Below are 17594 nucleotides of genomic sequence, written 5' to 3' on the forward strand. Positions count from 1 at the left end.
TAGAATAGAATAGAATAGAATAGAATGGAAATAGAATGGAATAAAAATAGAATAGAATAGAATAGAATAGAAATAGAATAGAATAAAGAAAATATAGGAATAGAATAGAATAGAATAGAATGGAAATAGAATGGAATAAAAATAGAATAGATTAGAATAGAATAGAATAGAATAGAATAGAATAGAATAGAATAGAATAGAATAGAATAGAATAGAATAGAATATTCTTTTCTTAGTCAAGGGTGATTGGACATACACAGAATTTGTCTCCAGTGCAGAAACTCTCAGTGTACATACAAGCAACAAAGTGATCAATTATAAATCATAAGATGCAAAAATATTAAGTATCAAAAATGTTATGGAGGGAATTATTAAGGTGACTGGAGGTGTCGCTTAATTTCTTGCGTGGCAAGTGATGATAAACTAAAGCCTGGGTCAAAATCAGAAACAAGGCATGCTGGATGCTCTCTGACCTTGCTTGTTTTCTTGCAGATGTTTTCTTACCCAAAGTAGGTAACATCATCAGTGATGTTTACCTACTTCAGTAATGAAACATCTGCAAGAAAACAAGCAAACTCACCCAGGACCCCCCTCACATCAACCCTGAGCTGTGAATATTCTCCTTTATTGAAATCAGAAACACCGTCCCGGATATTTATCATCTGTCTGCCTGACCTATTTCTCTGAGATCCGCTACATTAAGGCACACAGAAACACATCTGAGAGTTTGCAAGGTTTTAATTCTACTTAGATGGTAGTAAGCTTTTGAGGATCAGGGGGCTGCTTCAAGAGACACAACGGATGTGGTCGAAAGCTTACGGAGTCATCACATACTCTCCCTCTTTTTTTTTCTGTTGGTTTAACCATCATCCCATTTTATCTCAAAGGTGGTTTTTTTCTCTTCCAACTACGGCCCCCTTGATGACTGATGGCCTTCAACTCCCAGAATTCCTGAGCCAGCATGGGGGAACTATGGCCCCCTTGATGGCTGGTGGACTTCAACTCCCAGAATTCCTGAGCCAGCATGGGGGAACTACGGCCCCCTTGATGGCTGGTGGACTTCAACTCCCAGAATTCCTGAGCCAGCATGGGGGAACTATGGCCCCTTGATGACTGGTGGACTTCAACTCCCAGAATTCCTGAGCCAGCATGGGGGAACTATGGCCCCTTCATGACTTGTGGACTTCAACTCCCAGAATTCCTGAGCCAGCACGGGGGAACTACGGCCCCCTTGATGGCTGGTGGACTTCAACTCCCAGAATTCCTGAGCCAGCATGGGGGAACTATGGCCCCTTGATGACTGGTGGACTTCAACTCCCAGAATTCCTGAGCCAGCATGGGGGAACTATGGCCCCTTCATGACTTTTGGACTTCAACTCCCAGAATTCCTGAGCCAGCATGGGGGAACTATGGCCCCTTCATGACTCATGGACTTCAACTCCCAGAATTCCTGAGCCAGCATGGGGGAACTACGGCCCCCTTGATGACTGGTGGACTGGTGAAGCTTCTTGGATAAGAAGCGAAACGTCAGGAAAGAAAAGCAACCCAGTTGCCTTTGGAATAAAAAAAATAAGCACCTTTGAGACAATGATGACCAAGAATCTCCCCAGACATCCCGTGTCGTGTTTGTGCAGCCCTAGATTGAGATGGATACTTGCCTTTTGGAGGTGGAACGCCACGCGTTCTGCCCGTTATCGCACTGCTGTCCCCCAGTTGCACAAGATAGTAACGTGAGCTTGTGAAGAGTCTAGCAGCGCGAGAACAATTACTGCATTTATGGCGACATAAGTGGCGAAACCAAAGTGAATTCGTCATGGTGGGTGAGCCGTTCAGAGTTGCCTCCAGCTGTGAGGTGGACAGCATGTAAATTTAATAAGTGATCATAAATAAAATGTTCAAAGACAATAGAGGAGGAGACATACAGTAGTCCTCGACTTTCAATCCTTTCATCCTAGGACAGTTCGAAGTCAGAACGGGGCTGAAAAAAGTGACTGACGACCATTGTTCACACATTTTCAGCATCCCCGTAGTACAGGATCAAAATTTGGCAATTGGCTCGTGACGGTCGCAGTGTCCCGGGGTCATGTGATCAGGGGAATGACCTGCCTATCAGCGGAACGACCTGCCACCAGAAGCTGTGAATGTTCCCACACTGGAAGTCTTTAAGAAGAGACTGGACAGCCCTTTGTCTGGAATGGTATAGGGTCTCCTGCCTGAGCAGGGGGTTGGACTAGATGACCTCCAAGGTCCCTTCCAAGTTTCTAATTTTTTTTCCTTCCTTCCTTCCTTCCTTCCTTCCTTCCTTCCTTCCTTCCTTCCTTCCTTCCTTCCTTCCTTTCTCCTTCCCTCCCTCCCTTCTCCAACACTGGAGGTTTTTAAGAAGAGACTGGACAGCCGTTTGTCTGAAATGGTATAGGGTTTCCTGCCTGAGCAGGGGGTTGGACTAGATGACCTCTAAGGTCCCTTCCAACATTATTATTATTATTATTGTTGTTGTTGTTGTTGTTGTTGTTGTTATTATTATTATTATTACCTTTTGTGACCTTTTGAGAAGCAAAATCAATGGGGAAGCCAGAGTCACTTAACAACCGTGGTACTAGCTTAACAACTGCAGCGATCGACTTAACAATTCTGGTAAGAAACGTCATAAAATGGGGCAAAAACTCACTTAACAAATTTCCCACTTAGCAACATAAATTCTGGGCTCAGTTGTAGTTATAAGTAATAAAAATAAAAACAAAAACAATAACAACAATAATAATAATAATACAGTTGGAAGGGACCTTGGAGGCCATCTAATCCAACCCCCTGCTCAGGCAGGAAACCCTGTACCATTTCAGACAAGTGGCTGTCTAGTTTCTTCTTAAAAACTTCCAGTGTTGGAGCATTCACCGCTTCTGGAGGCAGGTTGTTCCATTGGTTAATTAGAATAGAATAGAATAGAATAGAATAGAATAGAATAGAATAGAATAGAATAGAATAGAATAGAATAGAGCTGGAAGGGACCTTGGAGCTAATCTAGTCCAGCCCCCTACTCAGGCAGGAAACCTTATACCATTTAAAAACAAATGGCTGTCCAGTCTCTTCTTAAAAACTTCCAATGTTGGAGAATTCACAACTTCTGGAGGCAAGTAGTTCCACTGGTTAATTGTTTAAACTGTTAGGAAGTTTCTCCGTAGTTCCAGGTTGCTTCTCTCCTTGATGAATTTCCATCCGTTGCTTCTTGTCCTGCCTTCAGGCGCTTTGGAGAATAGCTTGACTCCCTCTTCTTTGGGGCAACCCCTGAGATACTGAAAGACTCCTATTCTGTGCCCCCTCCACATAGAAGATCCCAGTTCAATTTCTGGCATATCCAGTTAGAAAAGAATCAAGTAAGAGGACTGAAGGATTTCTGCGGACTTATATTGCTGGTCATCCCAACTCAATGCAGGTAGTCCTCGAGTTAGAACGGTGGTTTAGTTACAACCGCACTAAAAAAAAGGGTCTTACAATGGTTTCTCCCAGGGTCACGGAATCCCCATAGACGTTTTTCACAGTAGAATCCACTGTGAGTTGCAAAACCAAAGTGAATTTGTCATGGGGGTGAGCTGCCCCGAGTTGCCTCGAATTGTGAGATGGACAATGTATAAATTTAATAAGTAATAATAAATAGTAACAGTGACGTTCAAAAGCAATAGAGAAGGAGATATATAGTAGTTCTGGACTTACAACTATTCATCTAGTGCAGTGTTTCTCAACCTTGACCATTTTAAGGCATGTGGACTTCAACTCCCAGAATTCCACAGCCAGCATTGCTGGCTGTGGAATTCTGGGAGTTGAAGTCCACATGCCTTAAAATGGTCAAGGTTGAGAAACACTGGTCTAGTGACTGTTCAGAGTTACTGAAAAAAAGGGACTTATCACCATTTTTCACACTTACGTCTCTTACGGCATCCCCACAGTACAGGGGCAGGCAACCGTGGCTCTTTGATGACTCCTGGACTTCAATACTCAGAATTCCTGAACCAGCATACTGACTCAGGAATTCTGGGAGTTGAAGTCCACAAGTCTTAAAGTTGTCCAAGGTTGCAGATCCCTGGTCTAGACAGGGGTCGGCAACCTTGGCTCTTTTATGACTGGTGGACTTCAGATCTATTATGTATCTATCATGTATCTATCATCCCTCTCTCTCTCTCTCTCTCTCTCTACCTACCTACCTACCTACCTGTATCTATCTGTCTATCTTCTATCTAGCTATCGCTTTAGCTATCTATCATCTTGCTAGCTAGCTAGCTATTTATGTATCATGTATCTATCTATCTTTATCTATCATCTGCTGTAATTGCACTCAATAATGAACTAAAGGGCCACCATCAGTGAACTGTTGGACAGTATTACTTGGTCTGTTGGGTGGATGTTTTGGGTGGTTTTAGGGGTGTGTGGGAGTGTGTTTGGGGATTATGTCTGTGGGAGCTGGTCTTTGGGTGTCATGTAAATTTTGTTGTATGTGTACACTGTGTATACACATTCAATGACAATAAAGCTATTATTATTATCGATCATCGCACAGTCAGCCAGATGTTCAGACTGGATTTGGCATTTTGTCTACCTATCGAGTCTTACCCAGGACCTGGGATAGGCAGATGTGGATGTTTGATGGTATTACAGGTATCGTCGCAGGATGGAAGCAGTTCCTAATAAGGCCGCCTTTTGCAATTGACTAATAGCAAATTTGTCAATGCCAATGGTGTTCAAGTGGTGCTCCAGTTGTTTTGGGATTGCACCCAAGGCACCTATGACTATTGGTACTACCCTTGCTTGCTTTTGCCACAGTCTTTCTATTTCTGTTTGTAGGTCTTTGTATTTTGTTATCTTCTCCAGTTCTTTCTCGTCTATTCTGTTGTCTCCAGGCACTGCCACGTCCACTATCCAAACTTTTTTGTCTTTCTTATCAACAATTGTTAAGTCTGGGGTGTTATGTTGCAGGTGCTTGTCTGTTTGAATTCTGAAGTCCCAGAGCAGTTTAATTTATCATTTTCTATGACTTTCTCTATTTTATGATCCCACCAGTTTTTGCTTACAGGCAAATGATATTTTTTGCAGATCTTCCAATGCACCATTGTTGCTACTTTGTCATATTATTATTATTATTATTATTATTATTATTATTATTATTATTATTATTATTATTATTATTATTTCTATCTTCATATATCTATCTATCTTTATCTATCTATCATCTATTTATCTATCTTCATGTATCTACTTATCATCTATCTTTATCTATCATCTATCTATCTATCATCTATCTATCTATTTATCTTTATCTATCTATCTACCTATCTATTTATCTATTTATCTATTTATCTATCATCTATCATCTATCATCTATCATGTTACTCGGACCAATGGTTAAAATTATTGTTTGGTGTGATAGACGGTTCCTTGTTGCTTCAAAAATTAGTTGTATTTTTCTCCACCGTTATCCTTTGATGTGTGGTTCTCCTAACCCCTTGTGAATCTTTTCCACCTGAAAGAAGGAAGACGTTAATTGAGGCTCTGGGAGACAGGAAGGAAATTTCATATCTTTCATATTCGTTGAAATATGAGCTGCCAACCCATTAACAACTTCCAGTTGATTAAGCATCTTCCTTTTAATTACTCCATCAATTATATTTAAATATATATTGCCAAACTTCAAGAGGAAGGCCATTTTGTACCATGAAGTGATGGAAACGTAAGATAATTTTAGAATTTAATAAACAAAACAGGCATCCATTATTTAAAAAAACAGAGGAATACCCAGTAATTATTGAGCGTTTCCTTTTGTTTATAATTATAACACATTAGAGAGAGCTTCTCTTTGTGAGCCAAAAATATGTTTGTGACTCACAGCAGCAGTTAACGAACATTGCCCTTCACTAGTTATTCAGACTCTAATGGATTAATCCACCAATTTCATTAATTAAAAAACTCTAGCCTTAATACTAGCGTATGATATTGTACTGAGCAGTCTGCTTACATCTACCAGAAGTCCCGGGCTTACAACCATTTGTTTAGTGATTGTTCAAAGTTACAACAGCACTGAAAAAAGGACTTAGACCCAGTCCTCATGCTTAGGACCATCCCAGCACCTCTCTGGTCACATGATTAAAATCTAGATGCTTGGAAACTAGCATGTACTTAGGACGGTTATGGCATCCCAAGGTCAATGAACGCCATTTTTGACCTTCCCGACCAACGTCTGACCTGCAAAGTCAAGGGGAGGAGCCAGGTTCGCTGAACGACCACAGGATTCACTTAACAACCGCAGGGACGTGGCTTAAGAACCATGGCAAAAAGATGTGAAATTGGCCGCAACTCACTTAACAACCGGTTTGCTTAGCAACAGACATTCTGGTTGCAATTGTGTTAATAAGTCAAGGACAACCTGTCTTGTATCCAGTAAGATGCAATATTATAACATTAGAAAGAAGAAACTGCTGCAGATTGCCTCAGAGTAGGTTTGAGTCTTGAGCTGATGGTTTAGTATTCTCCATTGTATAATTGCTAAATAGATAGATAGATAGATAGATAGATAGATAGATAGATAGATAGATAGATAGATAGATAGATAGATAGATAGATAGATAGATAGATAGATAGACAGACATAGGTAGGTAGGTAGATGGTAGATAGATAGAGATAGAGGTAGATAGATAGGTAGATACTGTAGATAGATAGATAGATAGATAGATAGATAGATAGATAGATAGATAGATAGATAGATAGATAGATAGATAGATAGATAGATAGATAGATAGATAGATAGATAGATAGGCAGACAGGCAGGCAGGCAGGCAGGCAGATAGACAGACAGATGATAGATAGATGATACATAGATGATAGATGAGAGAGAGAGAGAGAGAGAGAATGGAGTGGAGTGGAGTGGAGTAGAGTAGAGTAGAGTAGAGTAGAGTAGAATAGAATGGAATAGAATAGAATAGAATAGAATAGAATAGAATAGAATAGAATAGAATAGGAGAAAGAATAGAATAGAATAGAATAGAATAGAATAGAATAGAATAGAATAGAATAGAATAGAATAGAATTCTTTATTGGCCAAGTGTGACTGGACACACAAGGAATTCGTCTCTGACGCATAAACTCTCAGTGTACATACAGACAACAGAGATCATAGTTACAAACATTAAGCATAAGCTACAACAACAAGTCATAAATCATAGATACCAACAGAAGAAGGTAGTAGGAAAGATGAGAAAAGATGAGAAGGTGAGAAGGATAATAGCAAATCAACCCTACTACATGGGTAAATATCTTGAGGCCTAAGACAGTGCTCCAGAAATTAGCTGTTCAGTGGAGTGATGGCACGGGGGGGGGGACAACTATGTGTCTAATTGTTTTGGCATTCAATGCCCAAAGTGGCATCCAGAGGGGAGAAGCTGAAACATTTTATGTCCAGGATGTTTGTAGATATTTTCTCAGCCCCTTTTCTGGTTCATGCAGTGTGCAGGTCCTCCATGGAAAGCAGGCTGGTTGCGACTGTTTTTTTCTGCCATTGTTACTCTCCGTCAAAATCCGTGCCTTGTCCTGTTTGTTTGCTGTACAAATGACTCAGTAATATAGAAAAAATTCTCTTTTCATTCAGGTGACCCCATTCAAGAACCCAGTGCCCCCCATTCTCTGAAAAAGGACATGGAAAACATGGGAAAAGGTAAAAAAAAGGGTGGGGGGATTGTTATAAACAGTTGCAAATCTCCTAGTAAGGCTGACTTTTGTTTTAGCGGAATATCAAGACAATTAAGGGTAATACATGTTTTTTTTTATTCCCAATCATATTTTAAGCTTGACAAGCAACATATGAATAATATATGGGCCTTTTGTGTGGCTATAATTGAGATTAATGCATATGTATCAATCAATACACGACACTGGGCTAGAATACTTTAAAATAATATATTGCATTGATTTGTATTCATAGATTTCTGCGCAAAAATCTATCCGAAGCTGCTCAAGGCACGTTGCAGCCAGCCTTAAGCGGCCAAAAGTATTTTTCCCTTTATAATTGTGAACATTAGGGGCTAAACGTCCGTATGCTCACAAAATTCATTTTCTTTCTTTGTTCTTTTTCCTTCTTCGTTATTTGGTCTAGAAGAGCTTCAGAAGGTCTTATTTGAACAGATCGACTGGCGCAGAAGGCTTGAGCAGGAATTCCAAGTGCTGAAAGGAACCACCTCATTCCCAGTTTTCAGTAAGATGTTGTCCTTTGGCTTTTAATTTGTTGAACTTGAGATAATGCTGAACCGCAAAACGCCCAGAAGCTTTAGCCAATGAGGCTAATAACGGGATGATCAGATATAGATCTCATAGCATCAGTTGTTGTGGTTAGTTGTGAAGTCGTGTCCGACCCATCGCAACCCCATGGACAACGTTCCTCCAGGCCTTCCTGTCCTCCACCATCTTCTGGAGTCCATTGAAGCTCACGCCTCTTGCTTCAGGGACTCCGTCCAGCCCCCTCCTTCTCTGTCGTCCCCTTCTTCTCTTGCCCTCCATCTTTCCCAGCATCAGGCTCTTCTCCAGTGAGTCCTTCCTTCTCATTAGGTGGCCAAAGTCCTTGAGTTTCAACTTCAGGATCTGGCCTTCTAAAGAGCAGTCGGGGTTGATCTCCTCCAGGACTGACCGGTTGGATCGCCTTGCAGTCCAGGGGACTCGCAGGAGTCTCCTCCAGCCCCAGAGTTCAAAGGCCTCCATTCTTTGGCGCTCAGCCTTTCTTATGGTCCAACTTTCATATCCATACGTTGCACCTGGGAAAACCATGGCCTTGACTATACACACTTTTGTTGGCAGGGTGATGTCTCTGCTTTTTAGTATGCGGTCTAGATTTGCCATAGCTTTCCTCCCCAGGAGCAAGCGTCTTTTAATTTCTTGGCTACAGTCCCCATCTGAGGTGATCTTGGAGCCCAGGAAGATAAAATCTGTCACTACCTCCATTTCTTCCCCATCTATTGGCCAGGAATTGAGAGGGCCGGATGCCATGATCTTGGTTTTCTTAATGTTGACATAGCATCAGACAATGGTCTAAATTAACCCTTTTGAGTATTGCAGTCACACATCTAGGAGCGTTGGCACAAATACCTGTGTTATTTTCAAGAGGGGACACACTCAAACACACTATCACTACGATGGTTTAATGTGAACTGGAGGAAATCAAAATATAAAGATCTGCAAATAGAAATAGAACAGCTGTGGCAAAAGAAAGCAAAGATGGTAGCAAAAGTGATGGGTGCCTTGGGTACCATCCCAAAACATCTGGAACTCCATCAGCGTTGAAAAAAAATCACAGTCAATTTAAAAAGGCAGCTTCGCTCAGAACAGCTTACATTTTCCGACAATAACTTTACTACCATCAAACATACATATCTCCCTATCCCAGGTCCTTTGGAAGGACTTGACAGGTGGATAAAAATGCCAGATCTAGTCTAAACATCTGGCTGCGTGACAAACCATAATCGCTCAAGAACACAGATTGTCCAGAGTATTAAAATATCCTGTTTTAATACTAGCCAAGAATAACACAGTTGGAAGGGACCTTAATAATAATAATAATAATAATAATAATAATAATAATAATAATAATAATAATAATAACCCCAGACTTAACAATTGTTGATAAGAAAGACAAAAAAGTCTGGATAGTGGACGTGGCAGTGCCTGGAGACAGCAGAATAACAAAATACAAAAAGACCTACAAATAGAAATAGAAAGACTGTGGCAAAAGTAAGCAAGGGTAGTACCAATAGTCATAGGCGCCTTGGGTGCAATCCCAAAACAACTGGAGCACCACTTGAACACCACTGGCATTGACAAATTCGCTATTAGTCAATTGCAAAAGGCGGCCTTACTAGGAACTGCTTCCATCCTGCGACGATATCTGTAATACCATCAAACCTCCACATCTGCCTATCCCAGGTCCTGGGTACGGACTCGATAGGTAGACAAAATGCCAAATCCAGTCTGAACATCTGGCTGACTGTGCGATGATCGATAATAATAATAATAATAATAATAATAATAATAATAATAACAACAACAACAACAATAATAACAATAATAATAATAATAATAATAATAATAATAATAATAATAATAATAAAGTTGGAAGGGACCTTGGAGGTCATCTAGTCCAACCCCCTGCTCAATCAGGAGACCCTACACCAGACATGTCAAACACAAGGCCCGGGGGCTGGATGCGGCCTGCGAAGTGCTTTCATGTGGCCTGTGAAGCCATCCTGGAAACAGTGAGGGAACGGCCCCCACTACCTTGGCCCTGGCCCAGGCTGGCCAGGAGCCAATGTACAATTTTGAGGTGGCCATCTATGCTGAAACGCATTCAGTCTTAGCTCCACAAGGCCGTCCAGAAACAGCGAGGAACCAGCCCCTGCCGCGTCGGTCCAGTCCCCTGGGTGGATGCTGGGAAGGTGTCACCCTTTGTGAGGAATGAAGAAATGCACCATCGCCTGGAAGTGGCCGGCAAATGGCCCTCGCCTACTTCGCATATCTGGCTTGATGGGCTCTGGGGAAGGGGTTTCGGCAGGCAGCGGGGCGCTCTCCTCACAGCGCCGAGAGGCTGAGCCGGGTGGCGCAAATCTAATGAGAAGTGCAATGCTGCCTCACCCCCAGCCTGCCCAGTTTCAGCAGGCAGCAAGGTGCAAAGCTAGCAAGCTTCGCACCGCCCGGCTCAACCTCTCGGCACTGTGAGGAGAACACGTCGCTGCCTGCCGAGACCGGGCAGGCTGAGGGCTGAGCGGCATTGCTCAGGTAATGTTGACTCTCACGCTGCTCATGGCATCCCCTCCCTCAGAGCCCACCAAGCTAGATAGGTGAAGTAGGTGAGAGCCATGTGCTGGCCACTTCCAGGCGATGGTGCATTTCTTCCTTCCTCACGAAGGGTGACACCTCCCCAGCTGCATTTCGTGCCTGTTTTTCTCCCTCCCTCATCTCAAATATTTTCCCACCACTCTGTTCAGGAAGGAAGGAAGGAAGGAAGGAAGGAAGGAAGGAAGGAAAAAAGGAAGGGGGGAGGGAGGGAGTGATAGGTGAGGGAGAAGAAATAAGGGAGGAAGGGAGGAAGGAAGGAAAAATGGGAGGGAGGGAGGGAGGGAGGGAGGGAGGGAGGGAGGAAGGAAGGAAGGAAGGAAAAAAGGAAGGGGGGAGGGAGGGAGTGATAGGTGAGGGAGAAGAAATAAGGGAGGAAGGGAGGAAGGAAGGAAAAATGGGAGGGAGGGAGGGAGGGAGGAAGGAAGGAAGGAAGGAAGGAAGGAAGGAAGGAAGGAAGGAAGGAAGGAAGGAAGGAAGGAAGGAAGGAAGGAAGGAAGGGAGAGGGAGGGTCTGAGGGAAGTCTTGCCTTAGTCCTGCCCTGCTGCCCTTTCATCATCCCCTTGCCCCCTCCTCCTGACCTATCCTGGGGTCTCCCATCCTATTGCTAAGGAAGCTTTGGATACAAAGCCGGGTCTCCTTCCATGGAGACGGAATGGGCCTCCCTCTGACTTTGCCCTCGTACCCATCATGAGCCACCTGGCTAAGGAGAGCAAGCACAGCAGCAGCAGCCTTGAGGAAGAGGTAAGTGTAGCTGGGCACCCCCTTGGGGAAGTGGGGCTGGGCTTGGTGCCGCAGGTGCTCGATGGCCAGGCTGGGCATGTGACCTCTGCTGATCAGGGCTCCCGGCAGGCCGCACCACCATCCAGCCCCCTCCCCACATGGCCTGAGAGGAACAGTGAGGCTCCTCCAGTGGACCATGCCTTGGCGCTTGTCCCAGTCCCACCCCCTTCTGCCAGAGACCCTCAGATCTGTCCCACTCCTGCCCAGGCCCCCACAGGCACCCTTGACGCGAACGATGTAGTGCTGGCCATGCCGATCCATTAGGCCACACCCACTCCATCCACTCACCCAGTAGGCCACACCCACCTGGCCACACACACACACACACACACACACACCCGCCCCCCAAGGGCAACCACAATGCTGATGCGGCCCTCAATGAAATTGAGTTTGACACCCCTGCCCTACACCATTTCAGACAAAGGGCTGTCCATTTTTCTTAAAACCTTCTATGATGGAGCAGCCACAACTGTTCTCACTGTCGGGAAGTTTCTCCTTAGTTCTTGGTTGCTTCTCTCTTTGGTGAGTTTCCATCCGTTGCTTCTTGTCCTGCCTTCAGGCGCTTTGGAGAATAGCTTGACTCCCTCTTCTTTGGGGCAGCCCTGAGATATTGGAACATTGCTATCATGTCCCCCCTCGTCCTTCTCTTCATTAAATTGGACATACACAATTCCAGCAACTGTTCTTCATATATTTTAGCCTCCAGTCCCCTAATCTTCGTTATTGCTCTTCGCTGCACTCTTTCCAGAGTCTCAACATCTTTTTGAAAGATCTTTTTCTTCCACTTTCTATAATAAGGTAGCTTTTTTTGGTTGTTGATTAGAAGTATCTTCTCCCCAGCTTGAGTGAAACACAAACAGAAGCTCACATTGTCACAGAACAAAGGTTATGATGCTCAATCTCTGCCACGGTAAGAGAAATCTAACCAAGATCTCCCTCTGGTTAATGTAGTAGAGCTACACAGATACAAAACACCTCCCCAAGCTTTTGCCCGTTGTCGTTGTCAAGGGAGGAAACATTTATTATCAGAAACCCAAGGACACAAAGAAAGCAGAGGACAATGGATCATCAGAAAAAAAGCCAAGGAACTAATTTATAGGCTCCCATTCGCTGAGTCAAGAGCCTTAAAGAGACAATGCACCACGTAGGTCAACCCAAAGAAACATTTTTTTTAAAAAAAAAAAGGCAAGATAAACAAGGTTGTTGTAAAGGTTAGGACGAGGAATGCATGTTAACCACTTTGAACACAGTATACCAAACAGTAAGGTTCTACATTTAGGCAAGAAAAACCAAATGTACAGATATAGTATAGGGGGTACCTTGCTCAATAGTAGTAACTGTGAGAGGGATCTCGGAGTCCTAGTGGACGATCCCTTAAATAGGAGCCAGCCGTGTGCTGGAGCTGCCCAAAAAGCCAACACAGTGCTGGGCTGCATTAACAGAGGGAGAGAATCAAGATCACATGAAGTATTAATACCACTTTACAAGGCCTTGGTAAGGCCACACTTGGAATACGGCATCCAGTTTTGGTCACCACGATATAAAAAAAGATGTTGAGACTCTCTAGAAAGAGTGCAGAGAAGAGCAACAAAGATGATCAGGGGGCTAAAGCATATAAGGAAAGGCTGCTGGAATTGGGTATGTCTAATAAGGGCAGGCATGTCAAACTGCCAGCCCGCAGGCTGGATGCATCACACTGAAACTGCACCCACCCCATTGCCGGCAATGGGGGAAAAGTCGCGATACGTCCCGCGACGTCATGTCACGTTGCGAGTTTGACATGCCTGGTATAGGGTCTGTTGCTTGACTCAGTGGGGAAGCCAGCAGGAAAGGTTGAAAATCATTCAAATAAGTCTCCCCCACTTAGTAACAATCACCCTGGGCCTAAAATCGCTCACCATGCCACTGCAGCCATTGTGCACCTTCCCCCACCCAGTAGCAGTTACTTCCCTCCCTGTGGGAAGGCTTGTGAACTGGGACTTACAACTTCCTGCTGGCTTCCCCAGTGACTTTGCTTGCTAGAAGCTGGCAGAAAGTTGCAAGGAGGGTCTTTGTTTAACGAAGCATGATTCTCGCTTAATGAGGGCAATGGGGAGGGCCTGGATTGCCATTGCTAAGCAATGCAGTCATGTGACATCACGCTTTACGGCCACATTGCCTAGTGCAGGGGTAGGCAACCTTGGCTCTTTTATGACTGGTGGACTTCAACTCCCAGAATTCCTGAGCCATCACGGCTTGGCTTGGAAACCTCTCCCTTTCCCCTCAGCATGGCTGGCTCAGGAATTCTGGGAGTTGAAGTCCACGAGTCATAAAAGGGTCATGTTTGATGACCCCTACCCTAGGCCTAGAGTCTAGACCAGGGGTAGGCAACCTTGGCTCTTTTAGGACTGGTGGACTTCAACTCCCAGAATTCCTGAGCCAGCATGGAGGAACTATGCCCCCCTCATGGCTTGTGGACTTCAACTCCCAGAATTCCTGAGCCAGCCTGGCTCAGCTTGGAAACCTCTCCCTTTCCCCTCAGCATGGCTGGCTCAGGAATTCTGGGAGTTGAAGTCCACCAGTCATAAAACAGCCAAGGTTGCCTACCCCTGGCCTAGTGACCGAAAATCCACTCCCAATTACAGTCATTAACCGAGGACCACTTGTATATAGACCAAGGATAATTGCTTAAATGCTTCGTTTCATGTAAGGTTAACACCTCTGCACATTCAGGTCTGCTTTTTTTTCAGTAACCAATTTTTTTTTCAATGCAAAATTACCAGAGAGTAACAAACTGCAGCTTTTTTGGGGCGGGGGGGGGGGAATTGAATTGGCAGTGATTAACAAGAAAACTATTCATGTACTTTTTCTCTTTTTTTGTCCTTTTTTTTTGCGCAGATAATTTTCAAGATCAGATGAAGCGGGAGCTGGCCTACCGAGAAGAAATGGTTCAGCAATTACAAATTGTAAGATACTCTGCGGAGTGGCTCTGGATTAAAAATGCACTCATTCTGATATCTGTGAATATTTGCCCTGGTTGGAACAAAGGAATTTGGGGTTTATTTTTTATTTTTATTTTTATTTTGGCGTTAGTGTGACTTTAATTATTTTCTGCCTTTGCATTACTCCTGGCAACTGCCTGCCATTTTTCTGGGCCACCTTTGCAGAAGGAGTTTGCCATTGCCTGCTTTTAAGGGCTGTGAAAGAGAGGCTGGCCCAAAATCATTCAGCTGGCTTCGTGCATAAAGTGGGACTAAAACTTACGGGTCTTCTCATTTCTAGGCTGGTGCCTAAACCACTACAATTAACCCTCAACTTAACGGCCTTAACACAGTCCAGAATTTCCATTGTACATCATGATGGTTATAAGCAGTGGTGGGATTTAGCCGGTTGGCACCAGTTCAGCAGAACCGGTAGCTAATTTTTTATTGCCCACACAGAGAACAACTTCCCACCCACACATCCATGTCACTTCTTGTCAAGGTGATGGAATAGGCATCCCAGTCTCCCAGCACCCTTGCCTGCTTACTTTTTTTACTGCACCCTCTAGCACAGGGGTCTTCCAACCTGGCCTTTTTATGACTGGTGGACTTCAGCTCCCAGAATTCCTCAGCCAGGCACGTGTGCCTGGCTGAGGAATTCTGGGAGCTGAAGTCCACCAGTCATAAAAGGGCCAAGTTGGAAGACCCCTGTTTTAAACCCTACTCTCTCTGTGGCACAAAGTATTTCAAAAACCAACTGGAGAATTCCTTCATTTTCCACAGATCATTCATTGCTCTTTCCCGTGGTCCAGAAATCTCAACAAGATTCATCTCAGCCAAATGATCGACAATGCATATTATAAAAGTCTTTATTACACGACAGGTCATAATCGTGTTTCATTATTGTTACAAGGCAATCTATCTCTGCATTTAGAGCAATAAAATGGGCCAGAAAGGGCAAAGGAGAACATTTAGGTCCAATGGAGGAATCTGCAAACCCAAGAAACGGCTTATATTCTTTATATTCTTCATTGAAGGAATAATCCACCAGGTCTGCGCCACTCCTCAACTACTTTTTACATCAGGAAATGCTATATATAACACAGGGTTCTTCCAACTGGGCCCTGTGATGACTGTGGACTTCATCTCCCAGAATCCCTCAGCCAGGCACCTGTGCCTGGCTGAGGAATTCTGGGAGTTGAAGTCTACAAGTCATCAAAGGGCCAAGTTGGAAGACCCCTATGTTAAAACAGTGCTTTGTGCAATGACCCACCAAAGTAATTGCTCATATATTTGCTTTTTCAGTGAAGAGACCCATGCACAGAAGCTTAACACACACACACACACACACACACACACACACACACACACACACACACACACATCCAGTTGAGCAAATTGTGGGAACAGCGTAGAAAAGTGGAAGCATGATTGCTGTTTATTTCCTCCCGCATCTAGCGGAAAAGAAGGAAGTCTATCGTCACAGTCACTTGTCTGAGATGGCATAGGTTCTCCTGCTTGAGCAGGGGGCTGGACTAGAAGACCTCCCAGGTCCCTTTCCAGCTCTATTCTAGTCTAACCCCTGCTGCAGAAATCCAGTCTGCATTACAATCAAGGGGGGGGGGGGTACAAAAATTGGGAACTCAGATGCGCTGCTGCCATCTAGTGGCTGTGCAGAGTCTTGCAGCCTAGATCTGGTTGCCGTGGTGAGTTGGGATGATAGGATGCGGACTTTAACTCCCGGATGTGGACTTCGATTCCCAGAATTCCCCAGAATGCCGTCTGGGGAATTCTGGGAGTTGACGTCCACACTCCTTAAAACTTGCATGAGGTGGAGAAACACTGATTGATAGTGTGTTATCTGAAACTTTGAAAGTGGCAGATGAGAAGAGGATCATAAATCCGCTTTAAACAGATTTGTGAGGGGTGGGGAGAGGGAACACTGTGCTTTGAAAAGGTTCTTGATATGTCCAGAATCATCTAAATTACAGCGTTTCTCAACCTTGACAATTTTAAGGCATGTGGACTTCAACTCCCAGAATTCCACAGCCAGCATTGCTGGCTGTGGAATTCTGGGAGTTGAAGTCCACATGCCTTAAAATTGTCAAGGTTGAGAAACACTGATCTAAAAGTTAAAACTTGAAGTACTCTGTTGTACTACAAGGTGGAGCCTCTGTAGCCCCCTTGACGCAATATGGACTTCAACTCCCAGAATTCCTGAGTCACCATAGCACCCAACTACCCTCTTGGTAGATGGGAGCAAAAAAAAAAAAAATACAGATTGATTTATTGCAATGTGTCCCCACCTCAGCAAGTTTAAGACATTTGGACTTCAACTCCCAGAATTCCTGAGCCAGCATGACTGGCTCAGGAATTGTGGGAGGTGAAGTCCACAGGGGGTAAAGTTGCCTACAATACTCAATGACATTTTGCACCCTGCTGTTTTTACTTTAGTAAAGGATAATTTTCTACAAGACTACCCCTTTTGTTCGATTATATATTTACTCATTTTAAATGAAATCCGCGCACATTACTCTTATCCACATCAGTCTTATGGTCTACATAATAGGTAGGATTGCCTGTCTGGCAGGATTTTTGGATGCAAACCTCTACTGTGTTTTAATGTGCCTTTTGGTGCTGAATGAGATGTTCCTCTGTTTTCTTTCAGATCCCCTATGCAGCAAGCTTGATCAGGAAAGAAAAACTTGGCACACATCTCAGCAAAAGCTAAAAGGTGAGCTCGTAAGAGAATAGAATAGAATAGAATAGAATAGAATAGAATAGAATAGAATAGAATAGAGATGGAATAGAATAGAATAGAATAGAATAGAATAGAATAGAATAGAATAGAATAGAATAGAATAGAATAGAATAGAATAGAATGTGGAATGGAATGGAATGTGGAATGGAATGGAATGGAATGGAATGGAATGGAATAGAATAGAATAGAATAGAATAGAATAGAATAGAATAGAATAGAATAGAATAGAATAGAAT

General features: G+C 43.7%; 1 protein-coding gene across 1 annotated transcript in view; it reads left to right on the forward strand.

The window, feature by feature from the left end:
* Positions 1–17328, forward strand: part of LOC120318563 (SKI family transcriptional corepressor 2-like) — a 51131-nt gene extending 33803 nt beyond the window's left edge. The window contains exons 6-9 of the mRNA XM_039366315.1: positions 7628–7693; positions 8132–8230; positions 14515–14582; positions 17266–17328. Coding sequence (XP_039222249.1) covers positions 7628–7693; positions 8132–8230; positions 14515–14582; positions 17266–17328 — 296 coding nt within the window. The remainder of the gene's footprint in view (positions 1–7627; positions 7694–8131; positions 8231–14514; positions 14583–17265) is intronic.
* The last annotated feature ends 266 nt before the right edge of the window (positions 17329–17594 follow it).

Source organism: Crotalus tigris, unplaced genomic scaffold, assembly GCF_016545835.1.
Source record: "Crotalus tigris isolate CLP2741 ecotype Arizona unplaced genomic scaffold, ASM1654583v1 scf7180000020250.188148, whole genome shotgun sequence".
Taxonomy (NCBI): domain Eukaryota; kingdom Metazoa; phylum Chordata; class Lepidosauria; order Squamata; family Viperidae; genus Crotalus; species Crotalus tigris.